This window comes from Arvicola amphibius, chromosome 9, assembly GCF_903992535.2.
Source record: "Arvicola amphibius chromosome 9, mArvAmp1.2, whole genome shotgun sequence".
NCBI classification, from domain to species: domain Eukaryota; kingdom Metazoa; phylum Chordata; class Mammalia; order Rodentia; family Cricetidae; genus Arvicola; species Arvicola amphibius.
The window spans coordinates 115,400,416-115,414,576 of record NC_052055.2 but is presented as its reverse complement, the minus strand read 5'-3'; the positions used below and the strand labels follow the sequence as shown (position 1 = coordinate 115,414,576).

Here is a 14,161-nt window from a genome sequence, read left to right as displayed (position 1 = left end):
CTTAATGCCATCTGGGCTCCGGCACACTTGACCAGTGCCAGACTCCTGCCTTGTGCCAGAGAAGTAGGGATTCGATCCAACAGGAAGACATGGTGCCCTCGTGTTCTCTGTCTACCTTGGTCTTAGCTGGTGGTTTTGACTCTGGTTGTGATTCCTACTCCTGTGAGCCACAAGAGGGATTAGGTTCCTCACATATAAACCCACCCCTGACAGCCTTGTGGTAGTATCTTACTAGATGCAAGAGGTGAGTCCCTGTGGGCAGAGACAGGGCACAGACATAGTCTCTCTCTGTGTCTGTCTGTCTCTCTCTCCCTCCCTCCCTCCCTCCCTCCCCCCCCCCCCCCCCCTCTCTCTCTCTCCCTACTAGCCACTCTACCAGTCAGGCTCCTCAAGATCTCTTAGCTGGGTTTTCCAAAGACTGTCACTCAGGATGGAAGGACATGGTGCCAGACCGTAAAGACTAGTCAGGGCTCTGATTTTATCAAGCACAGTTGCTAGCTTTGCAAGACACACACACACACACATAGTGTCTACATGAGGTGTGATAGATATCTTGAAATTACCTGCCTGTGCCTTTATTTCATGCAGCTATCCCAAAAGAATACTTACTTGCTGGTCCCTGGTTCCTGTGGGGATGGAGAGCCACCTTATCCCAATGTCCCCATATTGGCCACATTTCCCTGTTACATGTCCTAGGGCATAGTCTGTCACAGAAATGTGGGGATCTGGGAAGAGGGACTTGTCCCCAACTCCCATGGAATGGGATTGTTACCTACAGTTGACCTGTGTCTCCATAGAGATAGAAGAGCAGCTGTCAGGAGCAACAGAAGGTGCCAGCTTTCCACCCCAAGAACCACGGCACCAGATGAAAATGACTGCCACAGGTCCCCTGACAGAGCAGCACTGCTGGCCAGTGGAGGCTGCTTGCCAGACAGGTGCTGAGCCCACCTGTAGCCAAGGTAAGGCCTAGTTGAGGGCAGCCTAGCACCAGCTCCCACCAGGTTGCTCTCAGATGACAGCTCTAGGTAGGATCCACAGCTTGGTGGATTGGAAGAGAGATGAGGAAAGGCCCTGGTTGGAGTCTGGCAGGGACCACTATTGGGACCCTAAAGCCTCCTTTCACCCCAGCTCCACAGAAGGGTTCTACTGGGTTTGGAGTCTCTCTTAAGCCCAGAGGAGCAGTTCTGTATGGGGAGGAGGTTGGGCCTGTCACCGAGGTTTCTCTGTGGGCAGCTAGGTCTGTAAAGAGCAGAGACATGGCCTCTCTGTGGGACCCACCAGCCACTCTCCTAGTCAGGCTCCTTGAGACTGCTTGGCGAGGTCTCCCCTAGACCACTCGGGATGGAAGGATATGGCGCCAGCTCATGAAGACCAAGCAGGGCTCTGGATAAGCTCCCACTCCTTTTAAAGAGATGAGGCTAAAAGAATGTGGAGTCGTGCCAGGGCAGCTGGGTTGTTCCCAGTTCATGCAGCTCCCTGGAGGCTGCCAGGTTCCAGATCTGCAGTCTGCCATGGCCCCGACTGCCTCCAGGAGACAGACTCAGCTCCTTACTCATCCTGGAGTGAGAGAGAAAAAGTATGCACCGGGGCCCACTTGTGTTACTCCTTGGAATGGAATAGTTCAGAAGATGCAACAGCGGGTTTGTGTTCTCTCGGTGCTGGGGAACCTCAGAGGAACTGCTGGAGCCACTGATGCTCTCAGAGCCCAGGGTGCTCCATGGTGCAAGTCCAAACCTAGCGTGCCAAGGTCTGCAACCAGAGTTGAGCCTGGGACCCTAACAGTCAAAATAGGCAGAAAGCCAGAAAAGCATCCATGGTATGGGCACTCTGACTTCCGTAGGAACTGAGTTCTTAGCGAGAAGAGACAGGCAGACTAAGCAGGAGAGTGAACTCAAACTCTGAGGTCTCCCAACAGCCACCAGCACTAAGGTCCCCAGCAGCGGAAGTACCCAGTCACCGGAGAGCCATCAAGGCAAGACTGAGTCCAGCAGGGCCAAATCCCGCCTCCTATCTAACATGCCAAAGTTGGTGATTCCTTCGGCCACCACCAAGTTCCCCCCTGAGATCACCGTTACACCACCTACCCCGACCCTGCTTTCCCCTAAAGGCAGCATTTCGGAGGAGACCAAGCAGAAGCTGAAGGTAACTGTGGGTACCAGGCAGAGGGCCTGGTGTAGGTCTGCGAAGGGGCTTGAGTTATGGGGAGGCCTGGGTGAGAATTTGGGTTAATGTCAAGAGGTTCAGGGTAAAGCCAGTCACTCCTGACCATGTTCTTCCCTGCCCTGTGTGCAGTCAGCTATCCTCTCCGCCCAGTCAGCTGCCAATGTGAGGAAGGAGAGCCTGTGCCAGCCAGCCCTGGAGGTTCTGGAGACATCCAGCCAGGAGTCCTCATTGGAGAGTGAGACAGACGAGGATGACGACTATATGGACATATGAGGGGCCATCCAGAGCTCCTACGGCCATACCCAGAGCAACAGCTAGGCCTGGACTCCCTTTGGTCCAGACCCTGAGCAAGGCCAGAAAGCCCATGTGAGGTACCATTTCCCATGGTCTCCTAAGCCTACCCGGCTCCCTCTTTACAGCATCCTGCCCTGGTTGAGGCTGTCCACGCCCAGTGTGTTGGTCCAAAGGAAGATGAGAGCTGTCTTAGGTACATGAGGATGAACTGGTTGTGGTTTACACAGCAGGGCTGGCACTTTTTTGTTTTGTTTTATGAATACTATGAATACTGACTTTCTGTACAGGCTCGTGCCCACAGTTCAGTGCCAAGACAGAGTAACATGGGCTCTGGTGGCAGCATCAAGAGCCTGGCTCACCCCATACCCTTTTTGTCATTGTTTCTTTTCTAATAAAGCTGGGAAAATGGTCTTTGTTTCTTTACTTACCCTGGGGGTGGTCACCTCATGCAGGGACTGCCCCCCCCACACACACACTCTCAGCCAGGGACTACTGTTCAGAAACCCCTGGACTGCTGACTCTGGGGAGACTCCTGGTGAGGGTGGACCTGTGCTTGAGAGGGTGTTGGGTTTCCTGGAGTTCCTATGGTGTTAAGTGTAAGGACGCAAGGAAGGCGGACCTACCGTGATGCCAGGGAGTTAACAGAAGGGAGCTCAGGAACTGGGAGGTGTACCTCATTGTAGCTCCTCCCAGAGAGGACCACCTGCACAGGTGTGGAGCGTGTGGGCTGCCAGCTCGGAAGTAAGATTTGGGAGCTGGATGGTTTGGCTCAGCCACTAAGAGCCCTGACTGCACACACGCGACCGTCCACATCCAGATCTAACTCCGGTTCCAGGGGATCCAGTGCTCCCGTCCGGCTTCCACAGGCGTTGCACACATGTGCACAGACATACATGCAAGCAAAATAAAAATGTGAGATCTGGGGAGAGAGACCAGATGGAAGCCCTGAGACGAGATCTCGCTACATAACCAGATTGTCTGTCTGTGAAGCCCAGGCAGGCCTAGCCTCAGCCTCCTGAGCAAGGTTACAGGTGTGTGCCACAGCACTTGGCTAAAAGTTAACTTTAAGACCACACCAGATCATAGAGTCATGATTCTGGCCCTTTCCCTTTGCGGGATCCATGCCATTCATTTTGGAGATACTGAGATTCCAGGGGCCCATACCTGCCTGTCATGTCTGTCACCCACAGCACTTTAGGGCCCTATTTTTCTTTCCTTGAAAGCTCTGGGCCAGAATGGAGATGAGGTATCCTTTTGTGCCTTCATGGACTGGGCACATGCCCTCAATTGAGAAGGAAGAAACTCAACCAGACCTAGATCCCTAATCCAGACCCTTTGGAGCTAGAAACATGGTGGCCCAAGTTGAGTCCTCATACAACCAGCCCTCTGGAGAGCCAAGAAATCAGGGACAGCAGGCACTCAACCAAGCCTCTGTGCCTACCTATATCAGGCCTGGGCCTGGAATACTAGCACAGGCTGCTCTCTGCCACAGGACCTGTGCACATAGCTTTTCTTCCTGCTCTGGAAGGTGAGCGTGAAGGCCTTGGGAGACTTCTCACCACATAGACCTGTGGAGTTGGCAGATATAGTGGGGACACGGTCACCTTAGGAGCAGCTTGGCTCCGCTCCTAACCACAGGTTTTCTCACTCAAGGGAGATCCACAGGTGAGCTCCAGCCCTGACTAAGAAGGGACAAGGCCTGAAACAATGGGCTGGCGGAGACCCAGGAGCAGAGAAGGCTCACCAGCCAGACCAGAAGATTCGGCTCATTGGCCAACCTGCCTACCTCCGCCTTCCGAGGCTAGCCAATGTATCTGCATTGAGAAACAGCAGCTTCCGTCTCCTATAACAAGCCCAAGCTTGGGGGCCTTCATGGGCCACCCTGGCATCAAGGACTACCAGGAGCCACGAGAGGGTCTCCACCCGGCTCCTTCCATGCAGAAGCTTCCCAAACCCAGAACAGGGTATGTTAGCTCGCCAAATGGCAGCACTAGGGCCCTGGGCTCCTCTAAAGCCTGCTGTCAATCAGAAGTGACCCAGTCTCAAGTCCATGCCAAGCACTTGCATGCCAAGCAGATTAAGTCCCGCTCCACCTCCGTCAGGCCTAGTGGGCATTAGCAACACCTCCCTAAGGAAAGCAGAGGCCTGCGTCTGTCCTGAGGGGACCAGGACTAAGTCACCACCCTGTAGAAGCCTCGTACACAAGACCGGACTGTGTGACCCAGGGTCTGAGCTGCCTTGCAGTGTCCGCCAGCTGGCTTCTCACGTGCCAAAGGTCTTAATGCCTGCTCACTCCAGCCCCTCATGCGCACACAGGGTCCCAAGGCTGTGCAGAGGGAACAAGAATGTGCTAGCTAGGCAGATCAGGCTGTTGGTCTCTAAGGGCACCTGTGGACTTTGAGAGGAGCGGGGAGGGAAGGGGAGGAGTGGTGCCGCAGAACGCTGGGCGGGGCCGGTAGGCGGAGCCAGGCCAGCAGAGAGGGATCCCGTCCTGCAATCTGTGAGCCTCTGTGCTGCCTGCTGCTGGTTGCACACCCAGGACGCGCCATGAAGCTGGCCCTCCTGCCTTGGATTTTGATGCTGCTGGTGACCATCCCAGGCCCCAAGTCCACAGCAGGTATGCCCCACTCTGCCCTCTGAGCCCTCCCTGTTTATCTGCCTGATCAGGCAGGCAGGCCCTAAGCAGACACCCCTCTGGGTTCAGCGTCTGTCCATCTGGCAGTCCATCTGTGGCTGTGCTGGGGAGTACTGGGAAGAAATTCTGAGGCTTCTGCTTCTAGACATTTCTGGTAGAGATGGGAGGTCTGACTCAAGCCCATCCTGCGTTCCCTGGACACTTAAGAACATGGTCTAGGAGGGAAGCAGGGGAAACCCAAGAGTCCTTGGCCTGCACTCCCAGCCCCAGTGAAGGGTGTGATCACATAGGGAGCTCCAGCCTCTGTCTGTCCCTGTGCTGGTCCCTATCAGCTGAATCAAGAAAGTCTAGCGAGAAGGTTGAGCTGAGCTGGGAGTTACCAGCCTGCAGTCCCCTGCCTCACCCTATCTTCCATCAGGAAAGTGTCACCGCCCTTTTGATACTTTTATCTCCTGGCATCTTGAAGCATCTTCCCACACCCCTTGCAGTCATTGAGTCCTTAGCCAATAAATATTTATTGCTGCTCTTGGCGTGCAAACACTCCACTTAGTGAAGTGGGGCTGGTGGCTGAGGCCTGGGCCTGGCTCTTGGTGGACCTCCTTCATCAAGAGCCTGGCAAGGGCCTGCTGGGAGATGTGCTCTGGCCTGAGAACTCAACACCCCACCCCAGTCTTGGCCTTGCAGCCCCGGGGCTGAAATCTAGCCCTGCCACAGGTCTCCACAGCCCACAGCGGAAGGCCTGAACAGGATGTCCACAATGCCTGTGGTGTACACCCAAACTACATTGTGCTGGAATCCTCACTGGAATGTCCCTCCTATCCCCTTAAGGGAGTGTCCTGGCTGCCTTTGCAGAGGGTGGGGCTCTCTGGGATTCAACTGTTACCCTCCCCCCAGAAAAAGATGGGAAAAGCTCAACCTAGACACCATTCCCTCCTGGACCTTGAATGGGACTCTTGGTGGCAAGCAAGGGGACCCTTCTCTCTAGCTGTGAGAAGCCACTCTGTTATTTGTGCTAAGATGAACCCCAGCCCATGGAACCAATGGCTGTCCACTGTGTCATTTGGTAGCCAGAGCAATTCCTGGTCAGCATCCATGGAGGCTTGTCATGGACTCCAGGGGAAGCAGGCCTTGTGTGTAGCATAATTGACCCCAGTACACGGGAGTTTCTTCTCCAGGTGCCCAGAGTAGCTGCTCCCTGCGCTGTGGGGAACAGGATGGACTCTGCTCTTGTCATCCCACCTGCTCGGGCCTCGGCACCTGTTGTGAAGACTTTCTGGACTACTGCCTAGAGATTTCACCCACCTCGGGCTCCATGATGGGTGGCAAAGACTTCGTGGTGCAGCATTTGGAGTGGCCTGGCTCTACTGATGGCGTCATTTGCAGGTGGGGGGGGACCTAAGCAGCTGGGTCATTGGGCTCCCACACTCTCAACCCCACGTGTGTGGGGGGGAGCTGGAGGTAGCACCCTGGGACCAAGAACACGCAGGAAGATAAACACCTAGGATAATCCATTCCCTGAGGAACAGTATGTCTTCCGAGCTGTTGGCTCAGGCTGACTCTACCATCTCTTTCCCTCAGGTTTAAGGACAGTATCGAGACCCTTGGCTATATCGACAATTTGAAACGAGTACACTGTATATCACCCTTGCTCTATGAAAGCGGCCACATTCCCTTCACCGTCTCACTGGACAATGGCCGTTCCTTCCCTCGTGCAGGCACTTGGCTAGCTGGTGAGCCCTCACTCTGCCAAGCTGGTCTAGGCTCTAAGCCCATAGACCCCACCCTCCTGTGGGCCCTGGTTCCCATCCGCAACCCAAGGCCAGGGGACTTTCCCCAACGTTAATCCATGCACACTGATACTACACCCAGTCTGCCTACCCGTCCCTCTGGCTGAACCAGTCCCTTGGGTGAGGGTTTCTGTCATTACCCCACCCATGGCATCTAGACCAGAGTCCCAGCCTACAAGGAGTTGGAGCTGTGGGGTCCCCATCAAGGTGGTTCAGGCCTAGACTTGGCACCCGATGGTCCCTCAGCATGGGGCTGGGGAAGAGTCAAATGAGAACTGGAATCTGGCTTGGGTCCTCAGCTCTGCAAGCCAGGCCCTCATCTCTCCTGGCCATGGTGTCTTTCCGCCAAGAGACCCTGAGGGAGACTCACCTAGCTGCTCTCAGTGTTTGTTATTGAGAGGTTCTCAGAGTCCTCCGGGTCTCTTGTACCATCAAGTCCTCTCCCATTCACCCCTGCGCAGCCCATCCCTACAAAGTGTCTGAGTCTGAGAAGAGCCAGCTGGTGAACGAGACTCGTTGGCAATATTACGGCACTTCGAACACCACTGGGAACCTCAGCCTCACCTGGAACACCTCCGTGCTGCCCACGCCGACTGTCACCATTGAGCTGTGGGGCTACGAGGAGACAGGTGGGGCCTGCCAAGGGCCGGTGGAGGTGCTAGGAACTTCAGACACTGAGCTAGGAGACAATGAGTCCCAGGTGGGGTTGGAGGCAGGGGATTGGGAAGCAGATTGCAAATGGAGAGTCAGAAGGAATTTGAGGCCAGCGTTGCAGAGGAGGAGGGTTTTGCAGCTAGGTGACCCCAGATGCATGCGTGGTGGACCCCAGATCCAGCAGGAGTGTTGGATACTGTGACCTTTGAGTAGCTAGTGTATGTTGAAGACAGAAGCAACTACCTCCACCCCGTCTCCTCTGAGCCTGCTGGCATGGATCAGAACCAGTGATTCAAGAGTGTCCCCACTGGTCACCCAAACCGGGGACCCTGCTGAAGCATGAGAGCGTGTCCAACCGCAGGGACCGTCTCTCTATCCATTTGCTTTCTGTCCATCATTCAGGCCACCAGTTCCAGAAACTGAGGGAAGAAGGAAGGGGCCATGGGAGGGCTGATCATGGTCTCCTCTTCCTCTAGGAAAACCCTACTCAGAGGACTGGACAGCAAAGTGGTCCTATCTGTACACTCTGACTGGAAACACCCCCAATTCCGGCATCTTTACTTTCACCCCAAAGCCCGCATCTCCTGAGCACCAGAAGTGGAAAGTGGGAGCTCTGAGGATCAGCAGCAGCACGAACTATCCTGGGCAACAGTAAGGGCCTCGGCAGACGACACGCCGGGATCATCGCCTGCAGACCGCATAGTTTGCCGAGGAAAACCTGGGGGTCAGGTGCTTAGCAGCCCGTCCCTAGCCGCTGCATCGTTTCTACCTCAGGGATGTGCTGGCGCTCTGGACCAATGATCACGCGCTGGCCTGGCACCTGGGTGAGGACTTCCAGGCTGACTCTGTAGCCTGGGCCCGTGAACAATGCCTAGCCTGGGAGGCGCTGGAAGATCAGCTGCCCAACTTCCTGACGGAGCTGCCAGACTGCCCCTGCACACTGGCCCAGGCCAGGGCTGACTCTGGCCGCTTCTTTGTAAGCCCCTGAACCTATTAGGGCCCCCCAGAAAGCGGGAGGAGGACAGGCGGGACCAACCTCCCTGACTGAGGTAGACAGAGGCCACCAGGAGGTAGGGTGGGATCTGAAGGTCTCCTTGGGGTTGGTTCCCAGGGAGGAGGGAATGCAGAGCCCGGGTGATCGCTCCTGGGTACTCTGCAGACTGACTATGGATGTGACATTGAGCAAGGCAGCGTTTGCACCTACCACCCAGGGGCTGTGCACTGTGTGCGCTCCGTGCAGGCCAGGTGAGCTACCCGACCAGGGATAAGGGATGGGCAGGGATCGGGGACGTTACCGACGTGGACCCTGACTTGCTCTTACCCTAGCCCCAGGTACGGCTCAGGCCAGCAGTGCTGCTATACCGCAGCAGGCACACAACTCCTGACCTCAGACTCGACGAGCGGCAGCACCCCTGACCGCGGCCATGACTGGGGCGCTCCCCCATACCGCACCCCTCCCCGTGTGCCGGGCATGTCCCATTGGCTCTACGATGTCATCAGCTTCTATTACTGTTGTCTCTGGGCACCTGAGTGTCCCCGCTACATGAAGCGGCGGCCTTCCAGTGACTGCCGCACCTACAGACCTCCACGCCTGGGTGGGTGTGGGCCTGGGTGCCTGATCGCAGAGGGAGGGTCATGCCTGGGTGGAAGAGGCCCAGGAAATTTACCTGACCCTCCGACTTCGCCTCAGCCTCTGCCTTTGGGGACCCCCACTTTGTCACCTTCGATGGCACCAGCTTCTCATTCAGCGGGAGCGGCGAGTATGTGCTGTTGGAGGCCAGACTGACTGACCTGAGGGTGCAGGGACGGGCCGAGCCCGGGAGAATGCCCAATGGTGAGGCAGGGCCCCATGGTCTGTATTTGGAGGTGGCACTGTTGGGTCATCCATGGTGGTAGACGGGAACCAAAAGAACCCCGTTCCACACCCGCTACCTAGGCACCCAAGCCCGTGGCACAGGACTGACTTCAGTGGCTGTCCAAGAAGGCAACTCAGATGTAGTAGAGGTGCGGCTAGCTGGCAGTCCCCAGGCCCTGCAAGTGTTGTTGAACCAGAAAGCCCTCAGTTTCACGGAACAGAAGTGGATGGACCTCAAGGGTGAGTGGCCAAGCGAGATGCAGGGATTGATTACCCATGGCTGTCATGCTGTCCCTCGTCCTGCCACAAGAGGTGGTAGACTCTGGGGCCCAAACACAAAAGCAAAGGTTTCTCGGGCCTTGGAGAAGTCAAGACGCAAATGGTCTCAGGTTGGGGGATCCTTGCCCTGCCTGTGACTCTCTTAGGCCAAAGAGAGCAGTTGCTCAGCCAGAGGGCTGTTCCCATACCTCCATATTCATGGGAATGCCTGTCAAACCTATAGGGCCTGCTCAAAGCCCTGAAAGGCCAGTGACTGGCACGTAGCCCACATAGCCCACGGAAGCCTAAAGACCACGATGATGGCACTCACCTCCTGCTGTGGGCCCTTGCTGCATTTTCAAAATCCACTGCAAAGACACCAGCCGGCCCTACAGACTTAACACAGGCGAACACGGGTTGGAAGTGGCAGCCACGAGCCACACACAGCAGTGGCATCTGTCTCCCTTACCACCAGGCTGTGCTACCCCAGAGTTGAACCACGAAATGGCTCCTAGGGGAGATGGGTGAGAGCATCCAAAAGACCTTCAGGAAGAGCCACAGCAGGCCAGGCTGTTGTAGTCACGTTGGGGATTGACCCCCAAACATGTAGCCTCAGCATGGAGAAGGGGAAATCCCTGCAGGGATGGCCTTGGGGCCAGCCATCTGGAGTCTAGATGCATGGAGTTGTGAGATGGGAATGGTGACATGCCAGAGTCAGTAGCTAGTCCTAGGTGCATCCTCCTTTTTCCTCTAAGTACCCTCTACCCTACCCTGGTGCTGCGACAAGGGGGGGGGGCAGAGCACAGGAGCCAAGAGGGCAACCGTAACCTGTTATCTACTTGGGGCCAGGCATGTTTCTGTCAGTGGCCTCTGAGGATAAGGTGTCAATCATGCTGTCATCGGGGGCTGGCCTTGAGGTCAGTATACAAGGTCCTTTTCTGAGTGTGACCATCCTGCTGCCTGAGAAGTTCCTGACCCACACCCGTGGTCTCCTGGGGACACTCAATGATAACCCCAAAGATGACTTCACCCTGCGGGATGAGCAGGTCCTGCCCTCGAATGCCAGCGATCAGGAGGTGTTCCAGTTTGGAGCCAGCTGTGAGTGACCCCGGGGGGGGGGGGTGCGGAATAAGCAGGGCAGGGAGGGTGAGAGGGAATCGGACAGGGTGACAACGGATCAAGGAGAGAAACTTGGCAGTGGCAGGGAACTGTGCCCACACATGACTGCTGCCTGTCTCCCCAGGGGCTGTTCCCAACACCTCTTCCTTGTTCACCTATGACTCTTCATTTCTGGTCTCCAAATTCTTGAACCAACCCAAGCATGACCCCAACTTCATACCACTCTTCTTCAACGAGATCACACTCAGCCAGGTAGAAGAAGTGACCAGACTGTGCGAGAATGACCGTTTCTGCATCCTTGACGTGATAAGCACAGGGAACGTGAGTGTGGGCAATGCCACACGGACTGCCCGCCGACTGCACCAAGAACGTCTGGCGAGCCTACAACCTGGTAGGGGGTGGCAAGGGGGGTCAAGGGGTGGACCCGTCAGGTTGTCGAGCCCCGTTCAGCGGCCAGCAGCTCAGGCCTGTCCTTGGTGCTCTCCCCTATCCCAGTGGTGTCCTGCGGCTGGCTACCCCCACCCTCGAATGGGCACAAGGAAGGCCTGAAGTACCTGGTAAATTCCACCGTCCGTTTCAGCTGCCACAGTGGCTACAGCTTGGTAGGGGCTGAGACCAGCAAATGCCGAGCTGATGGTACCTGGTCTACACCTACCCCAGAGTGTCAGCCAGGTGAGATGCCCCTCCCGTGAGCCATCTGGCCTCTGCACACCTGTGTCTCTGAGCCATCTGGCCTCTGCACACCTGTGTCATCTGGCCTCTGCACACCTGAGCCATCTGGCCTCTGCACACCTGTGTCTTTGACCACTCTCCGCTACTCTCATCTCTGCCAGGACGGAGCTACACAGTGCTGCTGAGTATCATCTTCGGAGGCCTGGCCATCGTGGCCCTGATTTCTATAATCTATGTGCTGCTGCGCCGCCACAGGAAGAACAATATGTAAGGATCCACCGTGGGAGGACATCACTTAAGAACCCCCACCTCCGTCCCTCTAGCTTTCTTAGGCGTTCTAGAAACAGTTGGTGGGACCCATGTGCCACTTTAAACCCATATCCGTTACAGGGCCATGTGGCGTTCACAGCCCTGAAACAGGAGCACGCTTGATGGGCAGCATCATGGCCGCCAAGACCCAGCCTCGCAGGAGCAGCCCCAGTCACGTGTACCCTAGGCCTCTGATTCCCATGTCTACTATCTGTGCCTTCAATGCTGCGGACCCCAAACCTGTGACTAACCTGTCCTGACTGAGGGAGACACGATGCCAGATATGCCAGCTCCTGAACCCCCCACCCCCCAATCCTCCATCAGTAACCTGCACTCTGTCTAATGGTTATGGCTCTGATTTCTCGGACTTGAGGGATCTAGAGCTGGAGTGCCTGGGTCCCAAGCCCAAATGGTCGTGCATTGGAAGCTCACAAGTCCCTCGCTCCCCAGAGCCTGATAGACTGCCTGCCCATCCTGTGAGGGCCCCCAGAACCGAGCCGCCTTGGCTACTGCACCATGACCCAACTGGAGAGCCCAGTAGGCCCAGTCCCACAGTGAGGAGAGGCCTCCGGGCCTGAGCAGACAGAGCAAGTCCTCTAGAAAAAGAGAGACACTCTTAGCTCAGCAGGCTTGTACTCCTACCTCTTCTGTTGCGTACTCAGGAACACCCTTCCCTGCCTGTACAAGAAGAAAACAAGCTCGTGTTACCTCGTCCCCGTGTGCGTCTGCCTGTGCTTCGCCAACTGTTCCGTAGTTGCCTGGGAGGTCACCCACTAATAACATCAGAGGCTGAACCCCGCCTGCTTCCGCCACTCCTGCTTCCCCTGACGTAGTCTCCCCCAAGCTTTTCCATGTACAGGGAGGATTAAGAAGCATCACGGGAACCAGCAAAAAGGCCAATGCTTGCAAAAGGCTCAGCAGGAGATCACCATGTTGGGAGATGGGCGAGACAGGTGCCCTCCACCAAGCCCTACCTCCTCTCCAGACAGGTTCTTTGAACATCACTCTGGAGGGCTGGCCACGGTGACACTGGCTCCTCTACCATTCACGAGCTTCTGTGCTTCAGGAAGGGCCACATGCTACTCTGGTGTTCCCTAACACGCCGAGCACAAGCTTGGCCTGAGTCCCAAACCCGCCCAGGTGCCGACACTGTAAGCGCCATGCCTAAGTTCTCAGATAACTAGAACCCGTGCTCCTCTGCCCAGAGATGTCCAGAAGCTAGGCACAGAACTAAGCCTCTTTTATTCGTCCCAGACCTACCTAGTCCTGAAACGAATTGCCATGGAAACAGATCAGTCGCCAGCAGAAGGACAAGCCCAAAGTTCTCCTTTGTTTGAATGAGTGTGGCGAGGGGCCTAGACAAAGTAAGGTGGACTCAGAATTGTACCTTACGTCTCAGACAAAATGTGGGGCAGAGCTCCACCTACTGCTGGAGAATCCCATATGGGACTTAGTGTGTGCTGCAATTCCAGGGGCAGCCACATGAGGGCAGAAGAGGGCAGAAGCACTTAATGCTGGTGGTGCCGGATCCTAGGTGGTTGGGGCTGACAGCCCCTTTGCTAGCTTGTTCACATTCCAGCCAAGGCTCCTGCACACCCCATGTCTCCCAGACTCAGAAATCTCAGAAAGGTTGTCCAGGTTTGTCCAGCTGATACTGGCTGAAGAGGAGTTCAACCTTTCCACTTAACCTTTCCCCAAAGCCAGAAGTCCTGGCCAGAAATGGAAGAGCTGAGTGGCAAGGGCGGGTCCCTCTGAGGGTTTCCAGAAGGAACTGCATGATGGGACGCGCTGTGTGTGAACGACTGAGACCTCTAGGCTTGGAGGATGGAGCACCTGGATGCTAGAGGAGGGGGCAGCTTCCTAGGTTCTGACTTTCCAACCCCCCCCCCAACCACACACACACACACACACACACACACACACACACTGCTCCATTTTTCTCTTTCTTTAGGTTTGCAGCTCAGGGCAGGGTAGGACTGAAGGTTTCTGTCTTGGCTGTCGGTCTGGAACTTTCCTCTCACAGATGAGGTAAAGTAGGGCTTGCCTCCCACTGCCTGAGTTCCCAGGAGGGTCGCTAAGCCAAGCTAAGCCAGTGAGTGAGAGGTTAGCTTCTTGGATAGGGCCTGTTCATGTGGGAGCGGCAAGTCCCATGGGGGAGTAGCTGCAGGCCTATCAGAACATTCTAGGAGGTCTCTACTCCAAGACCCCGGGAGCTCTAAGCTGACAGTGGCAACATGCCTATAGTCTCGGCTGCTCCGGAGACTGAAACAGGAGGATTGCCTGAGCTCATAAGTTTGGGGCCAGCCTATGTGCATGGTGAGGCCTCCTGTCTCGTGAAAAAGACAGGCTGGGACTTCAGAATTGGTCAGGGCCATTTCAGCTAAAGGAACACCCTGAGAACTTGTAGGTCTGTCT

The 14,161-nt window shown here is 55.9% G+C and overlaps 2 protein-coding genes across 3 annotated transcripts in view; both read left to right on the top strand.

The window, feature by feature from the left end:
* The window catches only part of Cabin1 (calcineurin binding protein 1), a 130,078-nt gene extending 127,212 nt beyond the window's left edge, over window positions 1–2,866 (top strand). For both annotated transcript variants that reach the window (XM_038341128.1, XM_038341127.1), the window contains 3 exons: window positions 798–959; window positions 1,916–2,142; window positions 2,293–2,866. In XM_038341128.1, coding sequence (XP_038197056.1) covers window positions 798–959; window positions 1,916–2,142; window positions 2,293–2,436 — 533 coding nt within the window. In that variant the 3' untranslated portion in view covers window positions 2,437–2,866. The remainder of the gene's footprint in view (window positions 1–797; window positions 960–1,915; window positions 2,143–2,292) is intronic.
* Window positions 2,867–4,935: 2,069 nt separating this feature from the next.
* Susd2 (sushi domain containing 2) lies at window positions 4,936–12,457 on the top strand. The gene is made up of 15 exons (XM_038342907.1): window positions 4,936–5,074; window positions 6,268–6,475; window positions 6,671–6,822; window positions 7,341–7,508; window positions 8,010–8,184; window positions 8,308–8,509; window positions 8,693–8,778; window positions 8,860–9,128; window positions 9,224–9,367; window positions 9,470–9,628; window positions 10,496–10,744; window positions 10,890–11,156; window positions 11,261–11,437; window positions 11,599–11,704; window positions 11,828–12,457. Exons 1-15 carry the CDS (start codon window positions 5,005–5,007, stop codon window positions 11,850–11,852), a joined length of 2,457 nt encoding a protein of 818 aa, XP_038198835.1. The 5' UTR covers window positions 4,936–5,004; the 3' UTR covers window positions 11,853–12,457.
* Window positions 12,458–14,161: the final 1,704 nt, after the last annotated feature.